Below are 26,632 nucleotides of genomic sequence, written 5' to 3' on the forward strand. Positions count from 1 at the left end.
TCAGTGTAATTTGGGTGAGGCCTTTCTTGCTTATAATGATGTGAGTGGGGGGCGGCCTTTTCTTTTTGTTCTTCCCCCTTGACTCCTAGTAGATTGATGTGACTGATAACCACCCCATTCCTCCTTTGGCTGTTGGTTTACCAATTAAATGTCTCTAAGAAAGGTGTTTTCATCTATTTTTTTTATTTGAGGCATAGGGTTTGGCAGGCTGCGAAAAAGCATGAAGTACATTTGTCTCTCTATCTGTGTCCAACTATTATGTGCCTTTCCAAATCTCTAATGGAAAGATGTGCTTACTTGTTTGTGTTCATCATTTAGGCCACGTCTGTCTGCTCTGGAGGCAATGGTGAATGAGTGCAAAAACATCCCGGCTTTCCTGCCTAACGTGATAGCCCTGAAGGAAGCTCTTAATGGGGCCAAAGACTGGACGGCTAAGGTGGAGGCTATTCAGGTAAGATGTCAAATCAATAAAACCCTGCTGTCTGTTTTATTTACCCTTCTAAATACAAATTCTGAACTTCAAAGAAAGGAAAATATGGCATTCAAAACCTTACTTTGGTATCGAGACGTGCTGTAATCATGTGTCATAATTACATAGTACAGAATATAATGAGATTTAGTTAGTAATAAGTCCCTCCTGAATTATATTGAATTTGTTTGGGTATGTATCAGTCTGTTATAGAGTTGCAGGCTGTGTACTATCCTGTTATCAAGTGGTTAGGTCCAAATTGTAAGTTATTTACTTTGAAAGTTTTAAAGTGTGCTTATATACTAAGGGGTGAGTCCAGAAGATGTTTGTATGGTTTTCACTGTTGTTTTTACCTTTCACTAACTTGAAGTTTCATGAAGCAAATCTTTAGTGTGCTAAATTTCCTTCATGGGTAGGTTAGCCACACTGATCAGTGAAAGGGAGATTTAAGGAGTGAATTTTAGAAAATAATAGAGTGTGCGCAGAGCTGTTTGTGAGGTCAGAATGTGGTGATTAGCAGGTCCTAGATAGTGGGAGGGTATTTATCGGGAAACATTGTTAGAAAAGGTAGTTTAGAGATTTTACTGGAATGGTTTTGAGAACTAGCTTTCAGGATTGTAAAGGGTCCTTTTTTGCTGGAAGTCAGCCAACATGCTGATACTTTGAGTTAATGGTGGTTCTAGAAAGACTGTATAGTGTGTTAGTGCATAGTGTAAGACTACGTAATTAGGAAACACCTAATGATTGAGGAAGACCCACAGGAAGCCTGTTGTAATTATCTACTTTGATGATACCCATTGAATTAATAATGGCCTTTTTTGTGCGGAGCTGATTTTATGTACATTCAGAATTTGATATAGTGATTGCAGGAAGCTGGATCTGTATATACTGTAGCAAAGTAAGGTATAGTGTGCACAGTCCAGTGACTCACCAGATGCTTACATAGGCTTTAGTAGATAATACTAAAATCTCTATTTGTGGTAGTGTGGTTTGAGCAGTTAGGCTTATCAGAGGGCTTTGTTAAGCATTTGTTGTACACTTTCAGACACAAAATGATTACACACACTCAAAGACTGAATCCAAGACCAATTGCTATGCATAAAAAGTTATTACTTTGTTATTTTATTTTAGAACCAGGAGGAACTCAGTAGAAGGTGAGTAACAGTTTCAAGAATAGCAATAATACTTTTCAAGATTCAGTGGGAATTATTTAGTAAGGCAGAGAAGTGTTTTTTACAGTACACGAAAAACGTTGGTATTGTCAATCAGCAATGGTAGAACTTCGCCATTGTAGAAAATACACCTTTAAATGTAATAGGAGAAATGCAATGCAATCCTATGGGAGAAAAACAGATATTTTTTTTTTTTTTTTTTGGTAGAGTTTTATATAGCGCGAACTAGACCCGAACCGAATCAGGTATCAGAGCGCTTTACATAGCACAAGTTACGTTTTTACATGAGAACACACACTTTCATTTTTAGGCACGGGGAGATTAAGTGAATTGCCCAGAATCACAGGAGGTTTGGCGTCGTTACCGAGACTCGAAAATATGCATTGACCGGTAAATACATGGCTTACTCTTCTAGTCTTTGGGGGTTTCGACTAACATTGGGTAAGGGTCAGATTGAGGTCAGTAATTCACCAAAAGCAGCACTTGACCAATTTTGGTTAATGGAGACTGAGGGCACCAACTAGAGATGCAGTTTGCAGGTAAGTACCTGGGTTTCAGAGGCACAGGCCCCAGGGGTAAAGCAAGCACGGGGGCCACAGGACTGTTCCAACCTTACACCACAAGCGGCCGGTTGCAAATCCTCGTTGGGCACCTAATGCGTTTCAACGGGGAATCTCGGTCTCATAAAGAAGATCGCAGACTCAGACCAGGCGGCCAGATGAACGTTACCACCGGCCGGACAGGTAAGTTGAGATATAATAGGAGGGCTGGATACTGTCAGCTGGGCTCCCCAAGGTTGGGGGACTGGGGATGCAGGGGCGCCCTTTAGTGTTGGTTTTTCTTCACCCGAGCAGGTCTTGGTCAGGGTGACCCTTCAAGATGAAGCTTCTGGCACCTTTGTGTAGTCCATTAGAGGTCAGCCAACAATGCATATGTGGTCAGGTTCTCTGGTAGGGTTAGAGACAAGTCACTTGTCGTCTTCAAGCTTTGCTACACAGCTTTCTCTTCGTCCTTCTTCATAGGTTGCAGGAATCTTAGGATCAAGGCTCAGTAGTGCCCGTAAATACAGAATTTAGGGGTGTTACAGGTGCTGGCAGCTGGTAGCCAATGGGCTACTTGTCTTTAGGGTGACTACACCCTTTGTATGTCCCCTCCATTTGGGGAGGGGGCATCCCCTCACCCAGTTGGCTAGAATCCTTCCATTTAAGATGGAGGATTTTCTAAGGAGGGTATCACCTCTGTCCAGGGCACATTAGGCATGGTCCTGGCAGAGAGAGGGCACACCTCTCCTGATAACTAATTTTCCTGCCGGCCTTGTTGCTAAAAGTGAGGCTTGGTCGGGGAGGGCATCTCTACTAGCTGGAGAGGCCCTGACTAGCAAATCAAAGGACACCACCCTGAATGCTGTTCCTGTTTGGGGGTAGGTGTAAAGCACCTAAACCCCACACAGCATTTGTCCCTGACCCAGAAGAGCACAAGGGCTCCCACCTCAGGGTCAGAAACATGTCTGTGTGTGACAGGCTGGTGCAGACCAGTCAGCTGGACACGAGGGAGTTGGTCGGCTTTCAGGGGGCATCTCTCAGATGGCCTTTGAGTGCATTTTATAACAAATCAAATACTGGCATCAGTGTGGGTTGATTAAGCTAAGATGTTCGCACAAGGGCTCCCACCTCGGGGTCAGAAACATGTCTGTGTGTGGCAGGCTGGTGCAGACCAGTCAGCTGGAAACGTGGGAGTTGGTCGTTTTTCAGGGGGCATCTCACAGATGCCCTTTGAGTGCATCTTACAATGAATCCATCACCGGCATCAGTGTAGGTTTATTAAGCTGAGATGTTTGATACCAAACATCTTGGAATTCATTGAAGCCATCATGGAGCTGCGGAACATGTAATGATAAGCTCCCAGATGTACTTTATGACAGGGTGTGACCTCTGACAGCATCGGCATACACAAAACACATCTTCACTTTTTTTAGGTCTCGCGACCTATCGATGCGCGCAAGCGCATTGAGGGAGCGAGAATTCAAGTGCTCGAAATCCTCGTGAAACCAAGGGCTTCTTGCGCCGCGGTTTTCATTAAGTTCACGTGAATCACGTGACAGCAAGCTCCTTCGTGCACGAGCTTGCCTGAGCCTTCTGCCTATGAGCCTGCCAGTTCTCCTCCCCTAATTATTCACTTCACTTGTGACTCCCCACATCAAAGCCTCAGCCTCCCTCCCTTGCCATTTGCTTCCTAACCAGCCTGCCTCGCATAATTGCATCAGACCCGACACTTCAAAGGAATGCGCCCCCGAGAGCCACTTTCACGGCCGTGCATTTCTCTTCCCCCCCTCCCCACAGCAATGCCAGGAGCTTGTTTTTAAATGCTTCAATACTAAATACTTATAAGGTCCCACAAGCGAGACCTATTGGCAATGCCAATGCTTGTTTAATTTATTCATTTATTATATTTTAGAATCTTTTTTCCTCATTTCTTTATATCATTTTTCTGAATATAAAAAATTATTCAATATACATCACACAAAGTTTTTTTGAATACATATCAAAAAATTCAGTCCATAGATACATTTGTGATACATAAGTTGGGAAAAAACATATATCCTAAAAAAGAGCCAATTCTAATTTACCAGATAGAGAACCACATCCATACATACTCACACACTCATCCTAAACATGCACAACTTCAATACAGCCCAAAAATATCCTGTTGTATTGTATCCGTTGTCCAGTATACAACCATAATAGTTGGATCTAAATATAGGAAGAATGGCCAACGCGTTTTGGTGGAAGAACAGCAATGGAGACCACCTTCATCAGGACCCGCCAGAAACAATTCAACATAGGATCTCTAAACCTGGATTTAATGAAAAGATATGTTCAAAAAGATTTTACAGGTATGCCCAATTTACTTTCAATACAATTTGAATTTGAAACAACAGTGTGGACCCACCACAGAAGACATCCATCCAATCTCTCACAAACTGTACCACCAAACTGTGTTACCTTATAACCCCCCCTTTTTTATGTTTTTTCGCAACTTATTTATCACAAATGTATCTATGGACTGAATATTATGATATGTATTCAAAAAAACTTATTGTGATGTATATTGAATAATTTTTTATATTCAGAAAAATGATATAAAGAAATGAGAAAAAAAGATTCTAAAATATAATAAATGAATAAATTAAAAAAAGTGAAGATGTGTTTTGTGTATGCCGGTGCTGTCAGAGGTCACACCCTGTCATAAAGTACATATAGGTCATGACGGAGTTTCCTTTTGCTAATGTTTGTCTCTTCCCCTCTACTCCTTGACCTGAAAGTGATTTTGAGAGGGGGCCCCCATCTCTATCTATGATAAGCTCCCAGCCCATGTACTCAGTCCGGCTTCACTGGGTTCTTATAATGCCTAAGAATGGACTTGGACAATGTAAGAGCATATCTGCTCATGCAGTTATTCCCTCACAGGAGGTATAGTGAACCCTGCCTTAGGGGAGTAAAGCCTGCTGTAGCAGTGGCTTACTTATGCCTTCTGCAGTGCTGATAGGCCTGGCACACTGGATGTGTACCAGGTCGGATCTTCAATTTTTATCTGCTTCATAAAAAGCAGGCTGCAGTGACTCTGGTCTCAACATCAACCTGTTGGAGCTCTGAGCGATCCGATTGGCATTGAAAGCTTTCTGCCCTCCATCAGGGGAAGGCTAGTGCAGATGTTCCCGGACAAAACCACCACCATGTGGTACTGCAACAAACAGGGCAGGGTGGGGTTGTGAACCCTTTGTTAAGAGGTCCTGCATCTTTTGACATGGTCGGAACAACAGGGCATATCCCTGGTGGTTCAACATCTGGTGAACTCTCTGAATGTCAAAGTAAATTAACTCAGCTGCAGATGCCTAGCAGAATACAAATGGCATCTCCATCTGGAGGTGATGCAAGTACTCTTTCAGCAGCGGGGAGAGCCTTGGGTAAATCTGTTTGCCATAAATGATAACACGCAATGTCAGCAGTTTTGCGTGTTGGAATTTCCAATGCGGCTCTCGCTTGAAGACTCTTTTTATCGTGAGTGGAGCTCAGACCTCCTGTATGTCGTTCTGCCCAGAGTTCTCAAGGAGATCAGGAAGGACTGGACTCAAGTCATCCTTGTGGCTCTAGATTGGGAATTGAGTCTGGTATCCCAAGCTGTTGAACATGGCCATTCGGCTTCTAATCAGGCTGCCCCTTCGGGAGGATCTTCCGTTGCAGCAGCATGGAAGGGTTCTACACCTGACCCTGCCAACGCTCCACCTTCTTGTGTTGAGATTAAGTTCTGTCACTTGACAGCTTTCGACCTTCCGCCTGAAGTCTGCAATGTATTTCTGGCAGCTAGGCGTCCCTCCACCAAGATGGTATATGCCTCTTTTGGGGCAAGTATTTGGCATGGTGTGCAAAGAAAAAGGTCTAAGTCTGCTCCCCTTTCTCAGGTTCTCCTGTTTGATCTTTCCCTTGCCCCACAGGGCTCTTCTGGAGGTACTATTAAGGGATATCTTTCTGCAATATCTGCTTTTCTACAGTTGCCTGACCAACCTTTCCTTTTCAAATTCTATTGTACATAGGCTTTTGAAAGGTTTGCAACATATTTGTCATCCTCCTCTCTTCATTATGCCTCAGTGGGACCTTAATGTGGTCCTGACATTTCATATGTGATCTCCATTTGAGCCATTACTCAACTGTCATCTCAAGCTCCTTACCATCAAGACAGCCTTCCTAATGGCAATAACATCTGGCCATAGGATCAGTGAGCTTCAGGCCTTATCATCCAAGCCTCCTTACCTGAACATCTACCCAGACACACTGGTGCTTTGAACGAGGGTTTCCTTTCTCCCAAAAGTGGTTACTCTATTTCAAGTAGGCCAAACGATCACTCTGCCTACTTTTTACTCTCCGCCCTATCCCTCCAAGGAAGAGGAGCGACTCATTCGCCCAAAAAGAGCGTGCCGTTCTACCCTGACCACACACATGAGTTCTGGGTGGACAACCATCTCTTCGTGGGGAATGTCGGAGTGGGGAAAAGATGGGCTGTGCAGAAGTGGACCAACTCCTGGTGGATTGTGCTCTATATAAAGTTCTGCTATGCATTGGCTAAAAATCAACGCGCTGAGAGTGTACATACTCATTCCACCAGTGCTAAAGCTTCCACCACTACGTTAGCACGCGGAGTTCATGTCCTGGACATCTGCCAGGCATTCGGGTCAGTAGGGATGGGCCTTTTGTCCATTCGGTCCTGCATGACTTCCTTGTGTGGAATTGGTCCGCATACCCACCTATGGAGCGGTATTGCTTGGGTATCTATTCTTAGGTTAGCAATCTGTGGCTAGAAGTCTCTATCAGATAAACATGTTCCTTACATTCGGTAGCACCGTATCTGGTAGTCTATCCAGCCACAGATTTATTGCCAATCCGCCCATCCTACAAGCTGTGCCAATGGATTTATAGGAACAATATGTTTCCTCCTTTCAGTGCTGCAGTTTTACACACCAATTGGCAGTGTGCTTTGTGGCTCTATGCTTCTGGTGTGTAAATGACGTCAGCACGCTTGGGTGGCACCTATATATGCAGCACAGGGCCGAACAATCCCATCTACCAGCGCACAGTGGTACTGCTCAAGAAAAAATTCTCGATGCAGTCTGACGCCTGGGAATAATTCTAAGGTATGAAACTGCCGCTAGATAGAGCCGCTAAACGATAAGGTGTTACCGTAGGTAAGTTACTTGTTCTTCTCCTGGGGTGTTGTTTATGGATATATTGCTTCCAATGAGCAATCCAGAATAGAATTTAATCTTGTTTTGTGGGCGATTTGCCCATGATAGCGTTGATTACCTGTGGACTGATTGCCGGTATTGTGGCATGCACTTGTGGTTCAGGTCCGAGACAAAATATCACAGCTTTTTGTAAAACATTCCATCTAAGCCATCTATAAACTCTCACTAATTATTTTGGTAATTGTTGGACTTGGCCCTTTTGGCAAGTTCACCCCTGAACTTTTTGCCTTTTAATATGACGTAATTATGGTGATTTCTGGTCTTAGCGCACTTTGACACTGTGTCCCAGTGTAGAGTGCGTGCGCAGTCTGAGTGCATGTGGTGAGACTGGCCTGCCCTCCCATAGGAATGCATGGGGGATATGTGTGTCCATGGTAGTTCCTGATGTGTGGGGAGTGCATGGGCGAGTTTGGTATGTGCGCACTCATGAGATTGAATGCTGCGCGATGATATGTTCAGATTTAATGTGTCTAGTGTGGAAGTGCCACTTCTAGAAGTTGGCATGTCTGTGCAGTGAATGCGATTTGACTGTCTGGCTTTTGATTGGCTGGAGCTGGCTGGTGTGCCTGGCTCCAGGAGTTGGGATGGGTCTGCCCCGGAGGTGAATGGAGAGATCTGCATGTTGATGGGAGGGAGGAGTGCACCTGGGACCTGAATAGGGCTGGGCCTTCCCTCCACAATGCTGGCTCCACCCCCTGTGTTGTGTCTGATGTCCCTGACCCATCCTGTGAATAGGCAGAGGGGCTGAGCAAAACAAAGTGCTCCAGAACCAGTTGCATCTGATTCGCCCCTTGCCTGCACCTTTGGAGACAAAGGAAATGTGTGTATAAAAAGAGGCTGTGACCTCATGTAAAATGTTCTTGTCTTTGCTATTTGAATCAACCAGGGGCGTGCTGCTGGTGGGGCCCAGGAGGGACCGCCATTGGGGTCTGCCTCCCTGCTGGAGGGCCCTGTGTGCTGACCCCTGGGCCCTGCCCTGCCCCTGGATGCCTGGATACCTGGAGTTCTTGCTTGGATCCTAACAGGAGGGGGCTTGCTGCTAGTGGGGCCCAGGAGGGACCGCCATGGGGGCTGTCTCCTTGCTGGAGTGCCCTGTGTGCTGGCCCCTCCTGATGCCCAGGACTGCTGGGACCCTTTGCTCTAGGGGTCCTCCCTTGGGGGCTTGATGGTTGCTGTGCCCCCAGCGCCTCTTGAGTGCTTTATTTTCAATTGCCCGTTTATTGAGGGAGCCTACCCCTCATTGCTGCATTTATCAGTGCAGCGCGGGTGCCCACCCGCTTATTGCGACATTTTGATTAGCAGGTGCCTACGCTGCATTATGCCCGCATTTGTATTTGTAATTCCGGGTGCCCACCCCGATTATGGCCGCTCTTTAACTACTATTTCGAGTTTTGTGGCAAAAAATGCCCCTGTAGTACCTCCGCGGCCGCCCCGGAAGTCAGGCATGTTCGCCTGTGACGGGGCGGGGCCGCGGCAGGACCGGAAATGGAAACCGGCCAAGGGAAGGCCTCCCGCTGCCCAGGGCTCCGGTGAAGGGAGGAAAGCCCTGGGGCCGCTAGGAGAGAACCGCCGAATGCTGCGGGGCTCCCATGACCAGGAGGGAGCCCCAGAAAAGGAGTTGGCCAGGAGCCTTGCGGCTTCCCCACTAAGTCCCGGTCCCGAGATGGGGGACCGGGTGAAGCCTGGTCAAAGCACGGCGCGTTCCCGAGGGCGGGGCTCCCAGAGGGGTGAGAGAGCTCCGCCAGCGCCCCAGCATTTCCGGCAGAGGGGGCGCGAGGCCCATTGCCTGTGCCTGCCCCCGCCGCATCCGCATTGAGGAGCCTTTCCGCCGCCGAGAGCCGGTAAGTTGAGACGGCTGGGGTGGGGGAAGGCCACGTGTGTGCACAGGGCCTGCAGTTGCGGGCCACCCCGATGGCGGCCTCTTTTAGAGCCAGGGAGGCTCTTGCGAGGGTCTAAGTTGAGAGAAGGGGCCCCCGTGGGGGTCCCCCCAGGCATCGAAGTGGTGTCCTGTTTCAGAGCGGCCCCGGATGGCAGCGGGCCGCTCCATCTATGGCAGTCTTTGTTCCTAAGGTCTTGGGGGCCCGTGTTCCCCCAGAGCCGTTGCGCTCCAACGATGAGGGCAGCAAGGGGTTGACAGAGCCCCATAAGGTGCCAGAGGGGGCACCGTGTTTTGTCCTGAGCGGCCCCAAATGGCAATGGGCTGCTCCAATGTGATATTTGTTTTAAGAGCCTAGGTGGCTCCCCCGCCCCCCATTAGTTTTCTGAGCCAGTGGGCTCCAGGGGGCAAGTTTCCAATACAGAGCCCCGTGGCTCAGAGGCCCTAGTTATTTTAAGAGCCAGGTGGCTTACAGGGGTACAGTGTTCAATTTACAGAGCCCCGTGTGGCTCCAGCGCTCCACACCCCAGGGCACATTTGTGTTCAGAGCCTAGAAGTCTCCACCATTTTGCGCATGATTTGTTCAAGAGCCTAAAGGGCTTCAGCGTTTGGCGCAGTTTCGGTTCCTGAGGGCCAGTGAGTGCCCAGACCGCAGTTTTGAATTCACAGCTGCCCAGCAAGCAGTGGGCAGCTGCACCATTTAGGTCTTTCTTTCTAGGGACATGTGTTCTCTTGGACGCAGGAGTGAGTCACACTCCTTCGCCCCTACTTTGGCTTTCCACAGCTGCGCAGCACTTAGTGCCAGATGCAGCGTTTAGGCCCCAGTTCATTGTTCTCAGCTGCCCAGCAAGTAGTGGGCAGCTGCCATGTTTAGGTTTTGGCGCAGTGGTGCAACCTTGACCTTCGCTGCCTAGGCAGCAGCCCTGACTCTCTGGCCATAGAGCGTTTGAGCCCCCTTAATTGAGATGTCCAGTTGGCCAGGGGGGTTGTTACATTTATAGGGTGCAGGCCCTAATGTGATTTATGTGCTAATGCTTTGAGTGTTAAAAATTTACTGTGTATAGTATGTTTTGCACACCCTGTTTGATGCCTCTAGATATGCTTTATGCATAGGAGGTTGTTTTACCTGTTTAGGTTTATGTTAGGGAGATTATACTTCCCTGTGTGATTTACGCCCCTAGTGTAAGGTTTACTTAGGTGGTGAGGGTCTAATGTAGTTCGACTTGTGAGATACTGTGCATGATGGATTTCATGGCACAGACTGTTGCAAAGTGCAGTGATTACCAGTGTTTACTGGCTGTACGTTCTATGACCTACTTTACTTGTATTTTATGATTTAGTTCACTTTTTCCAAGTGCTGATGCTGACAGTGTGGCCCTGTCAGGTGCACATAGTCCCTTGTAAATATTGCCCGTGCCAGTTGGCACACTGAACATCATGTGATTATTAATCTAATATGTTTTGAGCATACAAAGGCTATTTTTGATATAACCTGGTGTGGAGATCCTCTTGTGGGGGGCCTTGGATGTTGTTGCTGGGGGGTGCGTGCGCAAATGCTTTACACATTGCCTCCGGGATCAGCCTTACTGCTCGTGTCATGTTGCCAAGGGGGGTGAGCAGGGGTTATCTTTGGAGTGTAACTCCCTTGCCCTAACTAGAGTGGTGGTTTCTGCCTGGCTTTGGCGCAAGCCTCAGCCAACCAGAAATCCCATTTCTAACAGTAATTGGTTCATTACTATGTGATACAAATTTGCTGTGTAAGGATATAGTGTATATCCAGCCGATAAAGGCCATGTGGTCCCTTCTTTACTTTGAACATTCCGAACTATATGAGGTAGTTTACCACCAAATGTGGAGAAGTGTGGCTCAATGGTTAGAGCGGCAGACCCTGATGCAGAGGTCTGGCCCGGGACCAGGGTTCAATTCCCGCCTCGGCAGGTCTTGGCGGGGTCTTGAGCTCTTAATTCCTCGGACCTGATTTCTCGCCTCGGTGCCTATTCTAATCATGGGTCCCACGCTGCAACTCTGGGCAATAGCTTGCTTAATCTCCACAACGGCCCCAACAGCGCTGGGATGCCTGTCTTCACATTGGGGATGGCCAGGAGTGGACATTTCGCAGGGAAAAGCCAGGAAGGGTTCCTTAGCGGTATGAGTACAAGCGCCGGGAGACCCGGTCCGGGTAGCTGTGCGCTATACAAGTACAAAATCATTTACATTTACATTTACCAAACCATGCCTGGTGTTCTAGGTATCCTAAAATGACTTCTGGGCCATCATAAAATACATAATTTACTGGTACCTGTGCAGGACTGTAAGACTGAAATGTCCCTGTTTTGGGATCCACAGGACCAAACTTCACCCATGGGTCAGATATTTCAAGGGGTGTGTGTAGGAAGCTGGCTCTGTATATACTATACCAAAGTGAGGAATAGTGTGCAGAGAGTCCAGTGGAACCTCAAAGGTAGGAAGAAGTTAAGTCGATAGCACCTCACTCTATTTATGGTAGTGTGGTCGAGCAGTAAGTGTTAAGCATTTGTTGTACACACTCAGTCAGTAAATGAATTCACACACTCTAAAGACTGAACTTTAGACCAATTGCTTTTGTATAAAAATATTCTTTTAGTTATCTTATTTTCTAGAACCGAGCAAGCCTGGCACAGGTAAGTGATAAATACTTTGCAGTAAATATACAGTTGTAATACAGTTTGGATTGTAATTGTATATGCACTTTGTTGTGACTTACAGTATTGTTACTGAGCAATGCAATGCTTTGTAAATACAGTACATATACTTTGAATGGGCTTTTTAGTAAAATGACCAGTACATTACTTTCAGATTACTTTTCTTACACAGTGTAATATACCTGAATAGTACACTGGGCCTTTTCCTGTAAACAGGTAAGTAAAAGCGTTTTTCTTAGTTAGTACAATTATAAAGAATTTCTTTAGGTTTTCCAACGCCACTCTTAGAAACTTCTCCTAGAAAAACAGTCAAGTCAATGTTATCCTATGGAGGAAAATAGTGTTATCGGCCGGGTGCAGAATGCTGAGGCCCTATGTTATCCAATGGGGGATAGGAGGCCTCCGGTTGGTGGCTGCTGACGAGCAGGCCACTGGGTAGCTCAGGGCAAATTGGGGTTTAGGCCAGCACCAAAGATGCACCCTCAGAGGCACTGAGGCGGCTGGGTGCAGAGTGCTGTTTTGGCGTCGAAAGCCCTGTGGCTTTCAATGGGGAGTCTCCGGTCTGCAAAAACATTGCAGGCTCGGAGACGAAGGTCTTCTGGGTGTGACCACCATTTGGAGAGGTCAGTTGGGATCTTGGGGGTTGGTTAGGCACCCTCGGTTGGGACACCCAAAGCCTTGGGGCATGGGTGGCTTTTAGGGTCGGATCTTCTTACCAGCTCCTGGTCGCGGTTGGCGGGGGGGGCCTTCCAGTTTGAGGCTGCAGGCGGCAGCTGGAGGCTTGAGGCAGGTCAAGGGTCACTGGTTCGAGTTGGCGACAGGCCGGTAGGGCTGGTGCCAAGTCAGTGGGCATCCTCCTCTTGTTAGCTTTGGCATGGCTGTTCAGTCATTCCTCTTCTTTTCTTCTTGCAGGTTCCTGGCTGAGAAAGCAAGGTTCAGGGGTGCCCCTAAATACTAGATTTAGGGGTGCTACTGTGAGAAAGTGCCATCTTTCTTGCATTGGTATGCCCCCACTTTTTTCTGAACTGCTGATGTGCCTTGACTGAGTGTGCCCTGGGCTCCTGCCAACCAGGTACCCAGGGCCTGTGTTCCTTCCCTAAAACTGTGTTGAAACTAAAACCCAATTGGCATCTCTGGCCACCTGTCAGTCTCTAGTAAATGGTACCCTAGGTACCCAGGGCATGGTGACCAGAGAAGACCCCTGAGGGCTGCAGCACTATTGTGCCACCCTCAGGGCCCTGTACCCGGACACCAACACGGTGCCTTTGCAGGCTGAGTGTCTAAGTGCAGAACTAAACAAAGAGTCGACATGGCACACATCCCTGTGTGCCATGCCCACAGAACCCACTGCCCTGGCATACTTCAGTTACCCCTCTAGCTGGGTGCCCTATGCCAGAGGTGTGAGCACAGGTGCATGAGCCCTGTGCCCCTACAGTACCAGGGGCCATTCCAGGGCACTGTAAGTGCAGTGATGCCATTCAGAGTATATGGTGCTGGGAGGTTGTCATTACGAACTCCACAGCACCATAATGGCTACACTGAAGACTGTTCCAAAACACAGGAGGAAGTAGAGAGGTGTTGATAGAATCACCCTCCAATCAGATATGCACAAACAAAAGGATTCTATCAATGTGTGTTCGCTAGAGATTTATTTTTATTTTTATATTGTGGTAGTGTGAATAGTAGGATGATTGACTCTCTCTTAGGGTGGTAAAGATGAGAGCACAATGTGCTTGTTAAAATACCCCTCACACACTAAAAAAATCCAATAGTGTCATGCTTCATCATTGGGGTCTTCCCGTCCCTCTACGGGGCGGGGCGTGCTACGACCTGGCGAACTACGCGGGAGCACTAGTGATGTGACAAGGCTATGTGATAGTGCAGGGTGGTAAGTGTCAGTGAAGTGTAGGGACCTAATAATGTGTGAGATAAAAACAAAAGCTAAAAATCCTCTGGCTAGTGGAAAAAAACAATATATTCACTTCCCTAGCTGGGGACGTTAAGAAGGGGGTTTTGGGGTAGAGCGATTAGCTACTACCTGGTCAACATGTTTCGTAAGCAGTCCCCTACTGCTTACTCATCAGGACCTTCTAGTGGCCCCTACAAAGAATTAGCTCAGTTGCTAAGTATAGTAAGCCTGTCGTCCTAAAAACTAGCAGTAAAAATCAACTGTTAGTTTTATGCTTCAGGGCATGAGCTGGCCCAGGGGAAGCGTAAAAACTCAAAATTGATGACCTAAATAGGTCTCTGTAAGGAAAAAGGGAGAAAAAAGAGAGAGCACAAATTTTACCATTGTAACTGTGATTCATCTATAGACACGACATATAAGTAGCGCCACAAGTCCCACGGGTCATTCACATTATGCCCATTTCATAAAGAATGTAATTAAAGCTTTATGGACCGAGTGATGGTTCAATCTGCCATCCCCTGCACGTTCGTTTGTGTTCCGAACATATTATTGCCCCATATAATTAAGGGCGGATTCATGGTAACACACATGCACATTCATAACTCGATGCACCCATCGGCACACACACAGGGATAAAAAGAGGAATCCGTTTTTTGTTTGTTTGTTATTTGATTTCACAACCGGTAATATTGCCTTCTATTTCAATGTCATACCCGATAATCTTTAAAAACCCATGACGCACACACAGATTGTTATATAGATTGCCATACATACTGCTGAGGCCGTTTTGGTGTGCCCCATGAGCTGACAGTCGATAGGTGTGTCAACGCGGTAATCTGGAAGGGGAGAAAACCGCGCCCATAGCGTCAGAACACACACACACATTGCAATGTTATCCCTGTCTCTTGGACCAGGTGTTTAGAGACGTCTGGCAGGGTCTAGTACTTACAGTGGCCGCGTCAGGATACTACCTTACTTCTATCCGTCCTGCCGCTCTGAAGAGTGCTCGCGTCTGGAGACCGGTGAGTATTTAAGCATCACTGGGCGCCGGGCACGCATTTGGAGACTAGCGCGCTAACCCAAAATGGCTGCCCCCGATGGAACACGGGGTGTGCAAATAACGGAAGTATTTTTTCCATGTCTATTTCGTTGCCCCTTCGATATTTTAATAGAATCAACAATGTTTATAATGATTATAAATCAAAGCTAAGAGGTCCTGCCCGGTGGTTTTATATTAATGGACCCTTATTGCTGATAATGCGAGAGGACTCGCCCAGGGACCGTTATAGACAAATTAACTGCTGTTAAACGTCCTGAGATGCACAGGGATACTTCTTGGTGGCATTGGTCCTGAATATTTCACAATTTATCATAAAATTATTTTTATTTGTTTAGTGACCACTGAGTCACGTTAGCGGCTCCATACCGGGTATCAAGTGATATCACCAAATAGGACTCTGTTATTGGCAGTTAGAGTTTCATGAAAGCCAGACAATTCTGTCCCCCATGAATCTCTATAGGGTGGATACAGATTGTGTGAGTTGCCCTGGGGGGGGGGGTTTGGTTCTTTGGTGTTGGGCGACAGGGGATTAAGATGGTCTACAGCTGACCCCACGGTATTTCATCGTTGAGCCCATGTTTGTTTGACTGGACACGAAAAACCCATCTTTGTTCCTTCTCCAGTAGGTATTTCTCGTGATCAATCTGCTCAATCCCTGTCCACGCTATATCCTCAGGTTTGGCCCACTCTCAAGGAAGTGGTTGGTTAGTTTAGTGCTTGACTTTTTGCACTTGATAGTGCTTTTGTGTTCGCCTATTCTTATTTTTACAGCCCTGCTTGTCATGCCAATATACTCGAGACTGCAAGGGCAGGTGATCATGTAGACGACATTCGAACTGTTACAGTTGCTAAAGCTTCTCTGCTCCCATGTAGTTCCATTTTTGAAAGTCAGTTTCTTGCTTTTTTTAGTAAGACAGCATACCTTGCAACCACCACAGGGATAGTGTCCTTGTACCATGCTGGAGTTGCCTGATGTCTTAGCCTCCTTGGGTCTAGTATGTACCAGTATGTCTCTAACACTTTGAGCTCTTTTATGAGAGAACATGGGTTTAGGGATATCGAGGCCGCCACTGTTCAGAATTTTCCAATTCTTGTTGATGATTTTAGAGACTTGGTCAGAGTTGGTGTTATATGTTGTGATACATATTGGTCTCTGTATATCCACTTTTTTTACTTTCTCTTCGAGTAGGCTCTCTCTGCAGTTGTTCCTGGCTCTTTTATATGCTTGATTGATGATCCTTTTTGGATAGTTCCTCCTTTGTAGCTTCTTTTTTAGATCGTTGGATTGAGTTTTGAAATTGTCAATTTCGGTGCAATTCCTGCGGAGACGTAAGAACTGCCCATAGGGAAGATTGTCCCTCAGATGTCTCGGGTGGAAGCTCTGGTACATTAAAAGGCAGTTCTTAGACGTGCTCTTAAAGTGTGTAGTTGTCATAAGTCTGCCAAGTTTTGGAAAGATATTCAGGTCCAGAAATACCAGGTTAGTGTTGGAAGTGACACTGGTGAATTTGAGGAACTCGTCTTGATAATTTAACCACGTGAGGAACTGCTGAGCAGTCCTCTCATCTCCATCCCAGATGATGAGGATATCATCAATGTACCTCTTCCAGGTCAGGATCTTCGATCTGAAGGGGTTGATGGTATTCAATATTTTTGTTTCCTCGAGGTGGTGATCATAGAGACCAGCTATGCTGGGAGCAAATGTGCTTCCCATGCTGGTCCCATGCTTTTGAAGGTAGAGGGTGCCGTTGTGTTCAAAAAAGTTGTCTTTAAGTGCCAATGAACAGCACTCCATCACCACGTTTCGTGGGGTTTGATACTCCCAGTCATCCGTGAAGAGAACATCCTCAATGATTGCCAGCGTTTCATTGTGGGGCAAGCTGGTGTACAGACTTTCTACATCACAGCTAATTAACAGCTGTGTATTGGGATCAAAAGACACTTCCTCCAGTAGATTTAACACATCCTTGGTATCTCTAAGGTAAGTTGATGTTTTTTGTACCAAGGGTCTCAGAAATGCGTCCGCAAATCTAGAGACTGGTTCAAGGACCGACCCGATCCCCGATACGATAGGTCTTCCTGGGGGATTTTCCAGGTCCTTGTGAATCTTCGGTAAGATGTACAGATAGGGGGTTCTAGGGTTCTTCTGACATAAAAACTCCCCTTCTTTGTTGGTAATCCAGTTATGGGACAGTGCCTCTTCAACCATCGTTTTGATTTTGGTAGCTATTCTCTCCGTGGGGTTTGTTTTCTGACTTTCGAGAAGGCTGTCATGAAGGATCTTGAAGCCCTTGACCCCAATCAGAAAAGAATCTTTCAGAATGTGTCTAATAGTGAACGACAAGCACTTCGTGAATTGAGTAACAAAAAAGAAGTGGTCATAAAACCAGCGGATAAGGGCGGTGCCACTGTGTTGTTGAACAAAGAACAATATGACAGAGAATGTGCTAGGTTACTCCTAGATGAAAGGAACTATGAGATCCTACCAACAAAGGGGTATTTTAACAAGCACATTGTGCTCTCATCATTACCACCCTAAGAGAGAGTCAATCATCCTACTATTCACACTACCACAATATAAAAATAAATCTCTAGCGAACACACATTGATAGAATCCTTTTGTTCCTACACTGAAGACTGACCAGTTTGGTACCAATCTTCTCCGCACATTAAACCCGCACTGATGCCAGTGTGGGATTTAATGTAAAATGCACCAGAGGGCATCTTAGAGATGGCCCCTGAAAACCTAACCTACAATCCACGTCTGGGCTGAGTGGCTGCAGAGGCTTCCACACAGCAGACATGTTGCTGGACCACTGAGTGGAGAGCCCCCGCTCTCCTGGGCCTGAAACAATGCACATCCTGGGCGAGGTGCTAGGTTTCCTTCCCCAGGATGGGCAGGGGAAGCTTCCAAGGCATGCCGCCTCTGTGAGCTTCTCTATGCCATTTGCTGTGCTCAGCAACTGGCCCCCAACGGTTCTAACCCCCACTCTGGCGGGAAGACTGGCGGGAAACCCTACGTCAGGAAGGGGGGTGTGCCAGCCTGTGCCAACCCCACCCCTCAGGTGGGAGAGGGGAGGTGAAGCACGACCCCGGGCTCTGGCCATCTTGAAGATGGGGAGCCCTGCCCAATCACAGCTAGGCTCCTGCTCCCCTCCCACAGGAGAGGAGCAGGCTAGGGGGTGTACCCACTCCAGGACAGGGACCTATTGGTCCCTGCCCTTGCCATACCTGTAACGCCCCTAAATTTAGTATTTAGGGGCACCCTGAACCTTCCTTCCTCAGATCCCGATAAGAAAAGAAGAAAGAAGATCAAGAAGAAGACCCACTTTACAGCTGCTAACAGGATGACTCCCACTGACTTGGCCCCAGCCCTACCGACCTGTCGATCCTGGAACCTGCCCCTGCTTAATCCCGGCGACTCCTGCGGACAGCAACCTTGGGACACCCGGAGGACCTGCCTGCCTTGACCCTCTTAAAGACTGGTACTCCCATAAGCAGAGGCTCTGCTTCAACAACCAACCCCTGGTGCCAGCCAGGAAGCTCAAGACCTGCCCACTCTGCACCCGCCGAGCCCGGCTCATGCCCGAGTGATCCAAGACCACGAGGACGTCCTCCCGGCGACAAGTACCCGAAGTCCAGTGCCCAAAGACCCTCCTCGACGAATCAGACGACGCCTGCAGCCTCAGAACCTTGGACCCCTCTAACCGCGACCAGCCGAGGGTAAGATTTCCCGACACCCAAAGACACCCCGGCATCGGGCGCCCTGCGACCCCCTGTGCCTCCCTTTGGGGTACCTACCGCTTCTCCAGGATCTCAACTTACCTCTCGAAGTGGTGGTCGCACCTAAAGAATCACCGTCCCTGAGTCTGCAGCCTTTGTTCCTTTTTAACCTTTCCCATTGAATAACATTGAGCGCCCGATGGCTCAAAGGCACCTTGCACCCAGCCGCCCGAGTGCCCCTGGCAGCGCAACCTGTGCCCTATCCTACTTCCCCCTTGCCCTGAGCAAGTGACCAGGAGCCCAGCTCCCACAGCCGCGTGGCCTGCTAGCCAGCAGCCACCAACTGGAGGCCCCCTGCCCCTCATTGGATAACATTGGGCCGAACTACCTCTGCCCCGGGCCGCCCCTGTGCCGCTGAGGGTGAACCAACTGTACCTACCTGACCCTGGGGTACCCCTGAGTCTATGCCCAGAACCCTAACTTCCCCAGCCGAGTACTCACCTGGCAACCAGTAACTCACTTACCTGCCATTAGAGAACATTGACTGCTGGAGCAATGCTGTTTCAAATCCCTCGTGTACGCAGGAGCAGGATGGGAGGCAGTTCCTTCCGCTTTCTTGCGAGCAAGCACTGGAACAATCTCCCCCTTGACCTGCGCATGGAGCCTTCAGAAACAATATTCAGATCAAAACTAAAAACCTACCTCTTTCCAAGGGAATAATTGCTTTTGTAGCCCGGGACTCAGAACTTCCCCGGTCCTCGGCCTCTTCAGGGAGCTGTAGCATTTCTTAGCGCTGGGACACACTGTTTTAGTGTAACCAAGCGCTCTACAAGTGGTTTTATTATTATTATTATTATTACTGGTTTGACTCAAAAAATCTTCTACGTGCCTACTTTTGAAAACTTAAAATATTCACATAAAATCAACCGAATTCCGAAGTACTCACTTGTGATCAGGAGAGAAGCCAGTACTGCATCTTGTCGCCCAGTACTGAACCGCAAAAGTAATCCTAGTCGGGTTTACTATTAACTTGAATTTTCTCCATAGGAATCCATTGTGTCCTTTTCTGTGAAATTTCTTCTAAGTGTCTACTTTTGAAAACTTGAAATATTCTTTAAAAATCATACCAAATTCTGAAACGTAATGTTCGAGGCATGTGGGCTGCTAAATTAATATCTTTTGCATTAGATCGCCGCCTAGTGTTGGGTCCGGATGATCGCACATTGTTGTCCTGGAAGAGTCTTCGAAGTATCCTGAGATAGGTGGCTCCTCCCCTGGACTACAGTGCGCATGGGCATCGGCTCCATCCCCAGATTGTTTTTTTCCGCCATTGGGTTCGGATGCGGTCTCGACGTCGCTCTGTCGGAACCGAGAAAACTAGCTTCTTTAAGGCCAAAAGGCCTTCGTTTCATTACGTCGGTATTGTTTGCGTACGGTCTCGAGTTCTTCCGTCTCTTTGAGTCGGAATCTGCGGAGTAGTATCACTCTTCGGACACCGAGGCCTTCTCATCGCAACACGACCACAACTTTTCAACATGGAGCGGAGCCCGTTTAAATACTGTCCCGTCTGTGGGTCCAAATACCCACATATCGACGTGCACCCGGTCTGTAACAAATGCCTCTCGCCAGACCATAACGAGGACAGCTGCATGGCCTGCTCCAGATTCAGGTCGAAGAAGACGCTCAAGCTTCGGCGGGCGGTGCGCCTTGAGGCCAGACAAGCGGCCCCGGCTCCAGATAACATCTTCGGCGACCAGGAAGAAGAGGGCCTAAGCCATCATCTTGAAATCTCACCGCCCGCGACGGAGGTCGAGGCAGATCCGGAAGACGACGACGGGGTCGTGGATCAAGGCCTTGAATACGTCGACGAGGTAGGGGACGTCGAAGAAGTTTATGGGGCCGCGGAAGATAGCTCAGGGGATGAGCTATGCCCCGAAAGTTACGCGGATCAGGCTCGGGTCACGGGATCGCCACTTGGCCTTACCCAAGACCCTGTACCGCAAGCCACGGCCCCGCCTTCAGGCCCGGCCACGGACATACTTGCTACGCAGCCCGTATCGAAACCGAAACTGAAACCATCGGTATCGACTGCTCCTAAAATGGCCGACCCGAAAACGAAACCGAAACTAACGGATTCGAGTGCACCTAAGATGGCGGTCGTTCAACCAAAAACACCAAAGCCTGCTATCTCATCGACTCCGTCGGCCTCCGGTCCACAGAAGTCGAAGAAAACTGTCGATTCGACAGTGCCGAAGTCGTCAGCGGAGGAGGCATCCTCTAAGAAGGTCGTCCGGCACGGGTCGACCGGGACGACGCCGTCAAAGTCCGCCAAAGTCAGCGACAAGACTCCGGTACCGACTGGGACGTCGTTAGTCGGACGCGTGGTTGAAACGGAGTCTGCAAAATCACACGGATCGAAGGGCGGAGGCTCAACACATCGGTCCAAGGACTCTGTGTCTACAGCTGCAGCATCGACGTCTAAGGTTCCGTAGGGCCCACAGGACGTCGGAACCGAAGGCAAGGTGAAGGCCTCCTCGTCGGCGCCAAGTGCCGCTGTGAGTGACGCATCCCTCATCGCCACTTCACTTCAAAGAATACGGGATAAGGCTTCTGCGACGTCGGCTCCGGCGCCGTCGCACCAGAAGACGATGGACATGCCGGCAAAGCCTGCTGGCAAACTTCTCTTCATTCTGCCGCCAAAGGAGGCACCAAAGGCCTTTGCGCCAAAGACGGCGCCAAAGTCATCGGACTCGTCCACGCCTGCTGGAGTATTGGGTCGACAACCCGACTCAGGAGACGATTCTGAACGTTTTATCGACGCGGACACGGGCAAGTTGACCCTTTACAAGAGGAAGATCACTTCCCAACCAGTGGACTCCTATGTTATCCCACTTAAAAAGAAGAGGCCTACACAGGACACTCCAGCCCTGATTGAACCTATCCAGCCTCCTCCTAGAAGGAGTCCAACACCTTCCCCTGACCACTCTGGGGAGAGGAATATGGACAAGATGACCAGTACACTTTCCCCATCAATGAGCCCGATGCACAACAGGATTCCTATGACGACATAGGTGACCAGGTGTGAGAAGTTGGCCTGATGTGCAGTGCTCACTATTCTAGTGATCACTATATATCAGTCCAAACAACCCTTATTGATGATTGGTTGTAAGTCAACCTTATAGACCAGCTATCCTAGTAGCATGGATACGAGCAGTCTAAGGCTAAGACTCTAGAGGGCGTGTTAAGCCAGCTGTTTTACCATCACATTACCCCTTGAACACCCAGTGAAAGGACACCACACAAGTGTTATGAAAATAAACAATGTATTTATTAGAATCACAACAACCCTGTACTCTTTATGAGGACAGGGTGCTAAGCACACAACAAAACTCTTATGAAAATACTTAAGTTAGCACGTTATACAAAAATGCCCGAGGGGCACGAAAAACCATATACTCTAAAAGTGGAATGCGAATTACTAGCAGGTAAGTAACAGTACTAATAGGCTTTGGAATCGCTAGGACTGGACTACTGAACCTTTAGATTACTAGCAGGAGGCCTAGGGAACTCGGGTGCAGAGTGTGCACTCTCACGCGGGATTCGGGACAAAGTCTATGGGAGCTAGAATTCACAAAGTTAGTGTTCACGGGCGAACCCGACCTGGTAGGGAGAAAACGACAGTGGATCCTGACCCTTGGATAGTGAGGCTATGCTGGGACACCGAAGTGCCGAAGTTACCTAGCCCAGGGGCTGCAGCTGCATAGGTCTGAAAAGACGTCGGGAATCCTCGTGCCGGACCAGGAGCCTGGAAGGAAGAAGTTGCTGGCAGGCGACCAGTGAAGGAAAGTTCGATGGATCCAAGCCTGGATCAAGGAAGAAGGAAACCTGAAAGCAGAGGGGACCAAGTTCTTGAATCACTAGCCAGTGATTAACCCCTTCAGTGCTAATGACAAGGGTAACTCGTCATGGAGTTTCCATTGATTTCAATGGAAATTACATTGAGGGGCAAGAGGGGCCTTAGCAGCCAAGTGGTTAAGTGGGCACCAGGATGGCACCGGGCGAAGTCACCGCAGTCAGGTGAGTGGGCGCTGCTGGGCTCTGCAGTCTCTCGGACCAGGAGGCGTTGTCGGCGACCAGGATGGAGGTGCGAGCTGTCCCACGAAGGTTCTTGCTGTCGACGTCGCTGGACCCAGGATTGGGCAACAAGTCTTGGCAAATGCAAGGCCCACGCGGTGGACCTAAAATGGCGTCTTAGCCGGACCAGGAGGGTCCAGAGTACTTCTCCGATGGAGGGAAGCAAGGGCCAGTCTGGAGCAACCAGACCAGCAGCAGTGTTGTCGTCGGGCGTCGTTCGGAAGGCCACAAGCCAGCGGGCTAGTAGCCAAACAACGCGGTGAGCAGCAAAAAGCAGAAGGGCCCCACGGCGATCGTGGAGATGCTGGGGGGCTGCTCTTCGGTGCTGGAGCTGCTCAGGGCGGGGGCTTCTCGGACCCCAAAGCACTCACCAGGAAATTACTCGGTGGGCTTGCTGTGCAGAAGTCGTGCAGTCTTGGCGATGGCCGGTCCCTCGAGGTCTCGTCGCACCCACGGTTCTCAGCTGGGCTGTAGAGGTGGGTAGAGGTCAGAGGTGCCAGGGAAGCCGGGTCTCGTCGAGCTGGGCAGTCGGATTCCGGAGGAAGGACGTGCAGCAGACCGCAGTGTTCTTAGATGGTGCCTGCGGATGCAGGGTGACTACTCCTTAGCCACAAGGGAGAATCTTGAAGAAGAAATCGTGAAGTCCTTTCGTGGAAAGTGGTATCTTGATTCCAAAGATGATCTGTTTTGGAAGGGGGCCAGTCCCTACCTTTATCTGGGAAAAGGGCGCTGGCACGCGACTAGGTCCTGCCCTATGGGTGGGACCAGGAGGGGGGTGGTTACACCCACTTCCTTGGCGGGCTTTTCCCCAGCACAGGGTCTGGAGTGTCCCTGGAACTGGTTCAAGCCAGCCTATGCACAGTGAGCACCGGGGTGCCACGTGCAGTCACCTTCCTCTGAAGCCCTGCCTACCTACAATACACAAAACCCTGTCTGGGACGGTGCTGGCACCGCCCCTGGCAGGAAACCCTTTGTCCTTATCTCCTGCTCTGGGAGGACTCCCAGCAGCAGGAGGGCAGACTTGTGTCTCGGTGGCAGCATCCATTTTGTGGAGCTGAGGCTCTGTTTGACTTTAACCGGGTTTAGGGGTTACATGCATGTCGTGTCCCTCTAGAAGGCTGGAATGCTAACCCCGTCGCCAGAATTGGCGAGGGGTTAGTATTCCAAGTCGTATGACACCTTACTCGACATGTTTTGATAAAGCGATACCAGAGTTGGCATTTAACCGCGAGGATTATAATGCACTTAAGAGTATATGGTATGCGATATCATGGAAACGGCTAAGGGATAGATCCCGAAAGCCGCAGACAGGCTCAGCTCATGCCAGAGCACCATCTCACACGATTCCAAGCACTCTGCCTTCAGGATTGTTAAGGCCTGCCATAGGAGTGACTGATAGGAGATCTGTGTGTCCATTTTAGGGTTAGATATAGGTATACTATATCTAAAGCAAAGGGTGAGTACACCACCTTGCCCCAGCTGTCGTGCAGCCAGTTGTGTCAGTTTTAGTTAGTCAATCCAGGGGTGGCATAATACATGCTTCAGCCCCTGGGAGACTTCTGGGTGCACCTCAGCCCTGGGTACAGGGACTTGGAGAGGGCCCAGTGCCAATTCAGTACCTGAGTACAATTTGGATAGAGAGAACAGCTAGGCTGTGGGTCTGATTAGCAGGCCCACAGCCAGGGAAAGTCGTAAACCAGTGCAGCAAAAAGCAAAAATCTGGGTGATCATAGGATTGCAGACCCTACTCTCCTACACCAGGGAATCCAAAATGTGGGGCAAGACCCACAGCCTTTCAGTGCACGTGCATCCCCAACAGAAGACTCTGCAGGATTTCATGCACTCATTGAACGGGCAGCTGCTAATCATGATGTGGACATGCATGCTGACCCAGTGGAGGAAGATTTTCTGTTTGACACTTTTTCAGTCTCTGAAAGGACAGTCAAGACACTTCCTATGCTCAAAGGTGTCCTTAAGCATGCTGCGGAAATCTTTAAAGAGCCTACCAGGGCGAGGGTGGTCAATCCACGCATCGAGAAGAAATACAGACCAGCACCTGCAGACCCTGCATACATTCGGGGACAGTTGCCACTAGACTCTCTTGTGGTCGCAAATGCCCGCAAAAGGGCAAACTCCCAGACAACGGGTGAAGCTCCTCCCCCAGACAAGGAGTCTAAAGTGCTTGAGGCAGGGGGCAAAAGAGTAGCTGCGCAGGCTGCCAATTTCTGGCGTATTGCGAACACACAGGCGCTATTGGCACGTTATGATAGGGCGCATTACGACACCCTAGAGCAACTTTTACAACACCTGCCTTCGCAGTTTCAAGAGGGTACCAAACTGCTTATAGAGGAGGGAAAACTCATCTCCAATGCAGCCATAAAGTGTGCGCTTGATGCCGCGGACACAGCAGCTAGGGCTATTAACACTAGCGTCATGCTGAGACGACAAGCGTGGCTACGCATATCAGGGTTTAAACCAGACATTCAAACGACCATACTCAATCAGCCCGTCAATCCTGATAGACTGTTTGGTCCTTCCGAGCGAACCACAGCACCGAGACCGCCCTCATCGCTGCCACCGATGACATTCGAACTCTGATGGACAACGGAGAAACAGCGGCCCTCATCCTCCTGGACCTCTCCGCGGCTTTCGACACTGTCTGCCACCGCACCCTAGTACAGCGCCTCGGCAACATCGGAATCCAGGACAAGGCACTGGAATGGATCACCTCCTTCCTCGACGGAAGAACACAGAGAGTCTGCCTACCACCGTACAAGTCAGAGGCCACCAAAGTCATCTGCGGCGTCCCTCAAGGATCCTCACTGAGCCCCACCCTCTTCAACGTCTACATGAGCCCCCTCGCGGCCATCGCACGCCAACACAACCTCAACATAATCTCCTACGCCGACGACACCCAGCTGATCCTCTCCCTGACCAACGACCCCGCCACCGCCAGAGCCAACCTGCACGAAGGGATGAGAGATGTAGCCGAATGGATGACGACCAGCCGCCTGAAACTGAACTCGGACAAGACGGAGGTCCTCATCCTGGGCTCCTCGCCCTCCGCCTGGGACGACTCCTGGTGGCCCCCCGCCCTGGGCACCGCACCCAAACCGACGGACCACGCACGCAACCTGGGCTTCATCCTGGACTCCTCCCTCTCCATGACCAGACAAGTAAACGCCGTCTCCTCGTCTTGCTTCAACATCCTGCGCATGCTACGTAAGATCTTCCGGTGGATCCCCACCGAGACGAGGAAGACGGTCACCCAGGCCCTCGTCACCAGCCGACTGTACTACGGCAACGCCCTCTACGCCGGAACCACCGCCAAGCTCCAGAAGAGATTCCAGCGGATCCAGAACGCCTCGGCCAGACTCATCCTCGACATCCCCCGACGCAGCCACATCTCCGGACACCTGAGAGATCTGCATTGGCTCCCGGTCAACAAGAGAATCACCTTCCGTCTCCTCACCCACGCGCACAAAGCCCTACACGACCAAGGCCCGAGCTACCTCAACAACCGGATCAACTTCTACACTCCCAAGCGCCTCCTCAGATCAACCAGCCACGCCCTCGCCGCCGTCCCCCGCATCCGAAGAGCGACAACAGGAGGAAGGTCCTTCTCCTACCTGGCTGCCAAGACCTGGAACTCACTCCCGACCGACCTGCGCCTGACCCAAGACCACCTCTCCTTCAGGAAGAAGCTCAAGACCTGGCTGTTCGAGCAGTAACGGCACCCCCCCCCCACCCAGCGCCTTGAGACCCTACGGGTGAGTAGTGCGCTCTATAAATGACCTGATTGATTGATTGA

The 26,632-nt window shown here is 49.3% G+C and overlaps 1 protein-coding gene across 3 annotated transcripts in view; it reads left to right on the forward strand.

Annotated features, from left to right (window-relative positions):
* Positions 1 to 26,632, forward strand: part of KDM5A (lysine demethylase 5A) — a 749,711-nt gene that overhangs the window by 543,787 nt on the left and 179,292 nt on the right. For all 3 annotated transcript variants that reach the window (XM_078673709.1, XM_078673710.1, XM_078673708.1), the window contains one exon: positions 319 to 451. In XM_078673709.1, coding sequence (XP_078529835.1) covers positions 319 to 451 — 133 coding nt within the window. The remainder of the gene's footprint in view (positions 1 to 318; positions 452 to 26,632) is intronic.

Source organism: Lissotriton helveticus, chromosome 1_1 (assembly GCF_964261635.1).
Source record: "Lissotriton helveticus chromosome 1_1, aLisHel1.1, whole genome shotgun sequence".
NCBI lineage: Eukaryota > Metazoa > Chordata > Amphibia > Caudata > Salamandridae > Lissotriton > Lissotriton helveticus.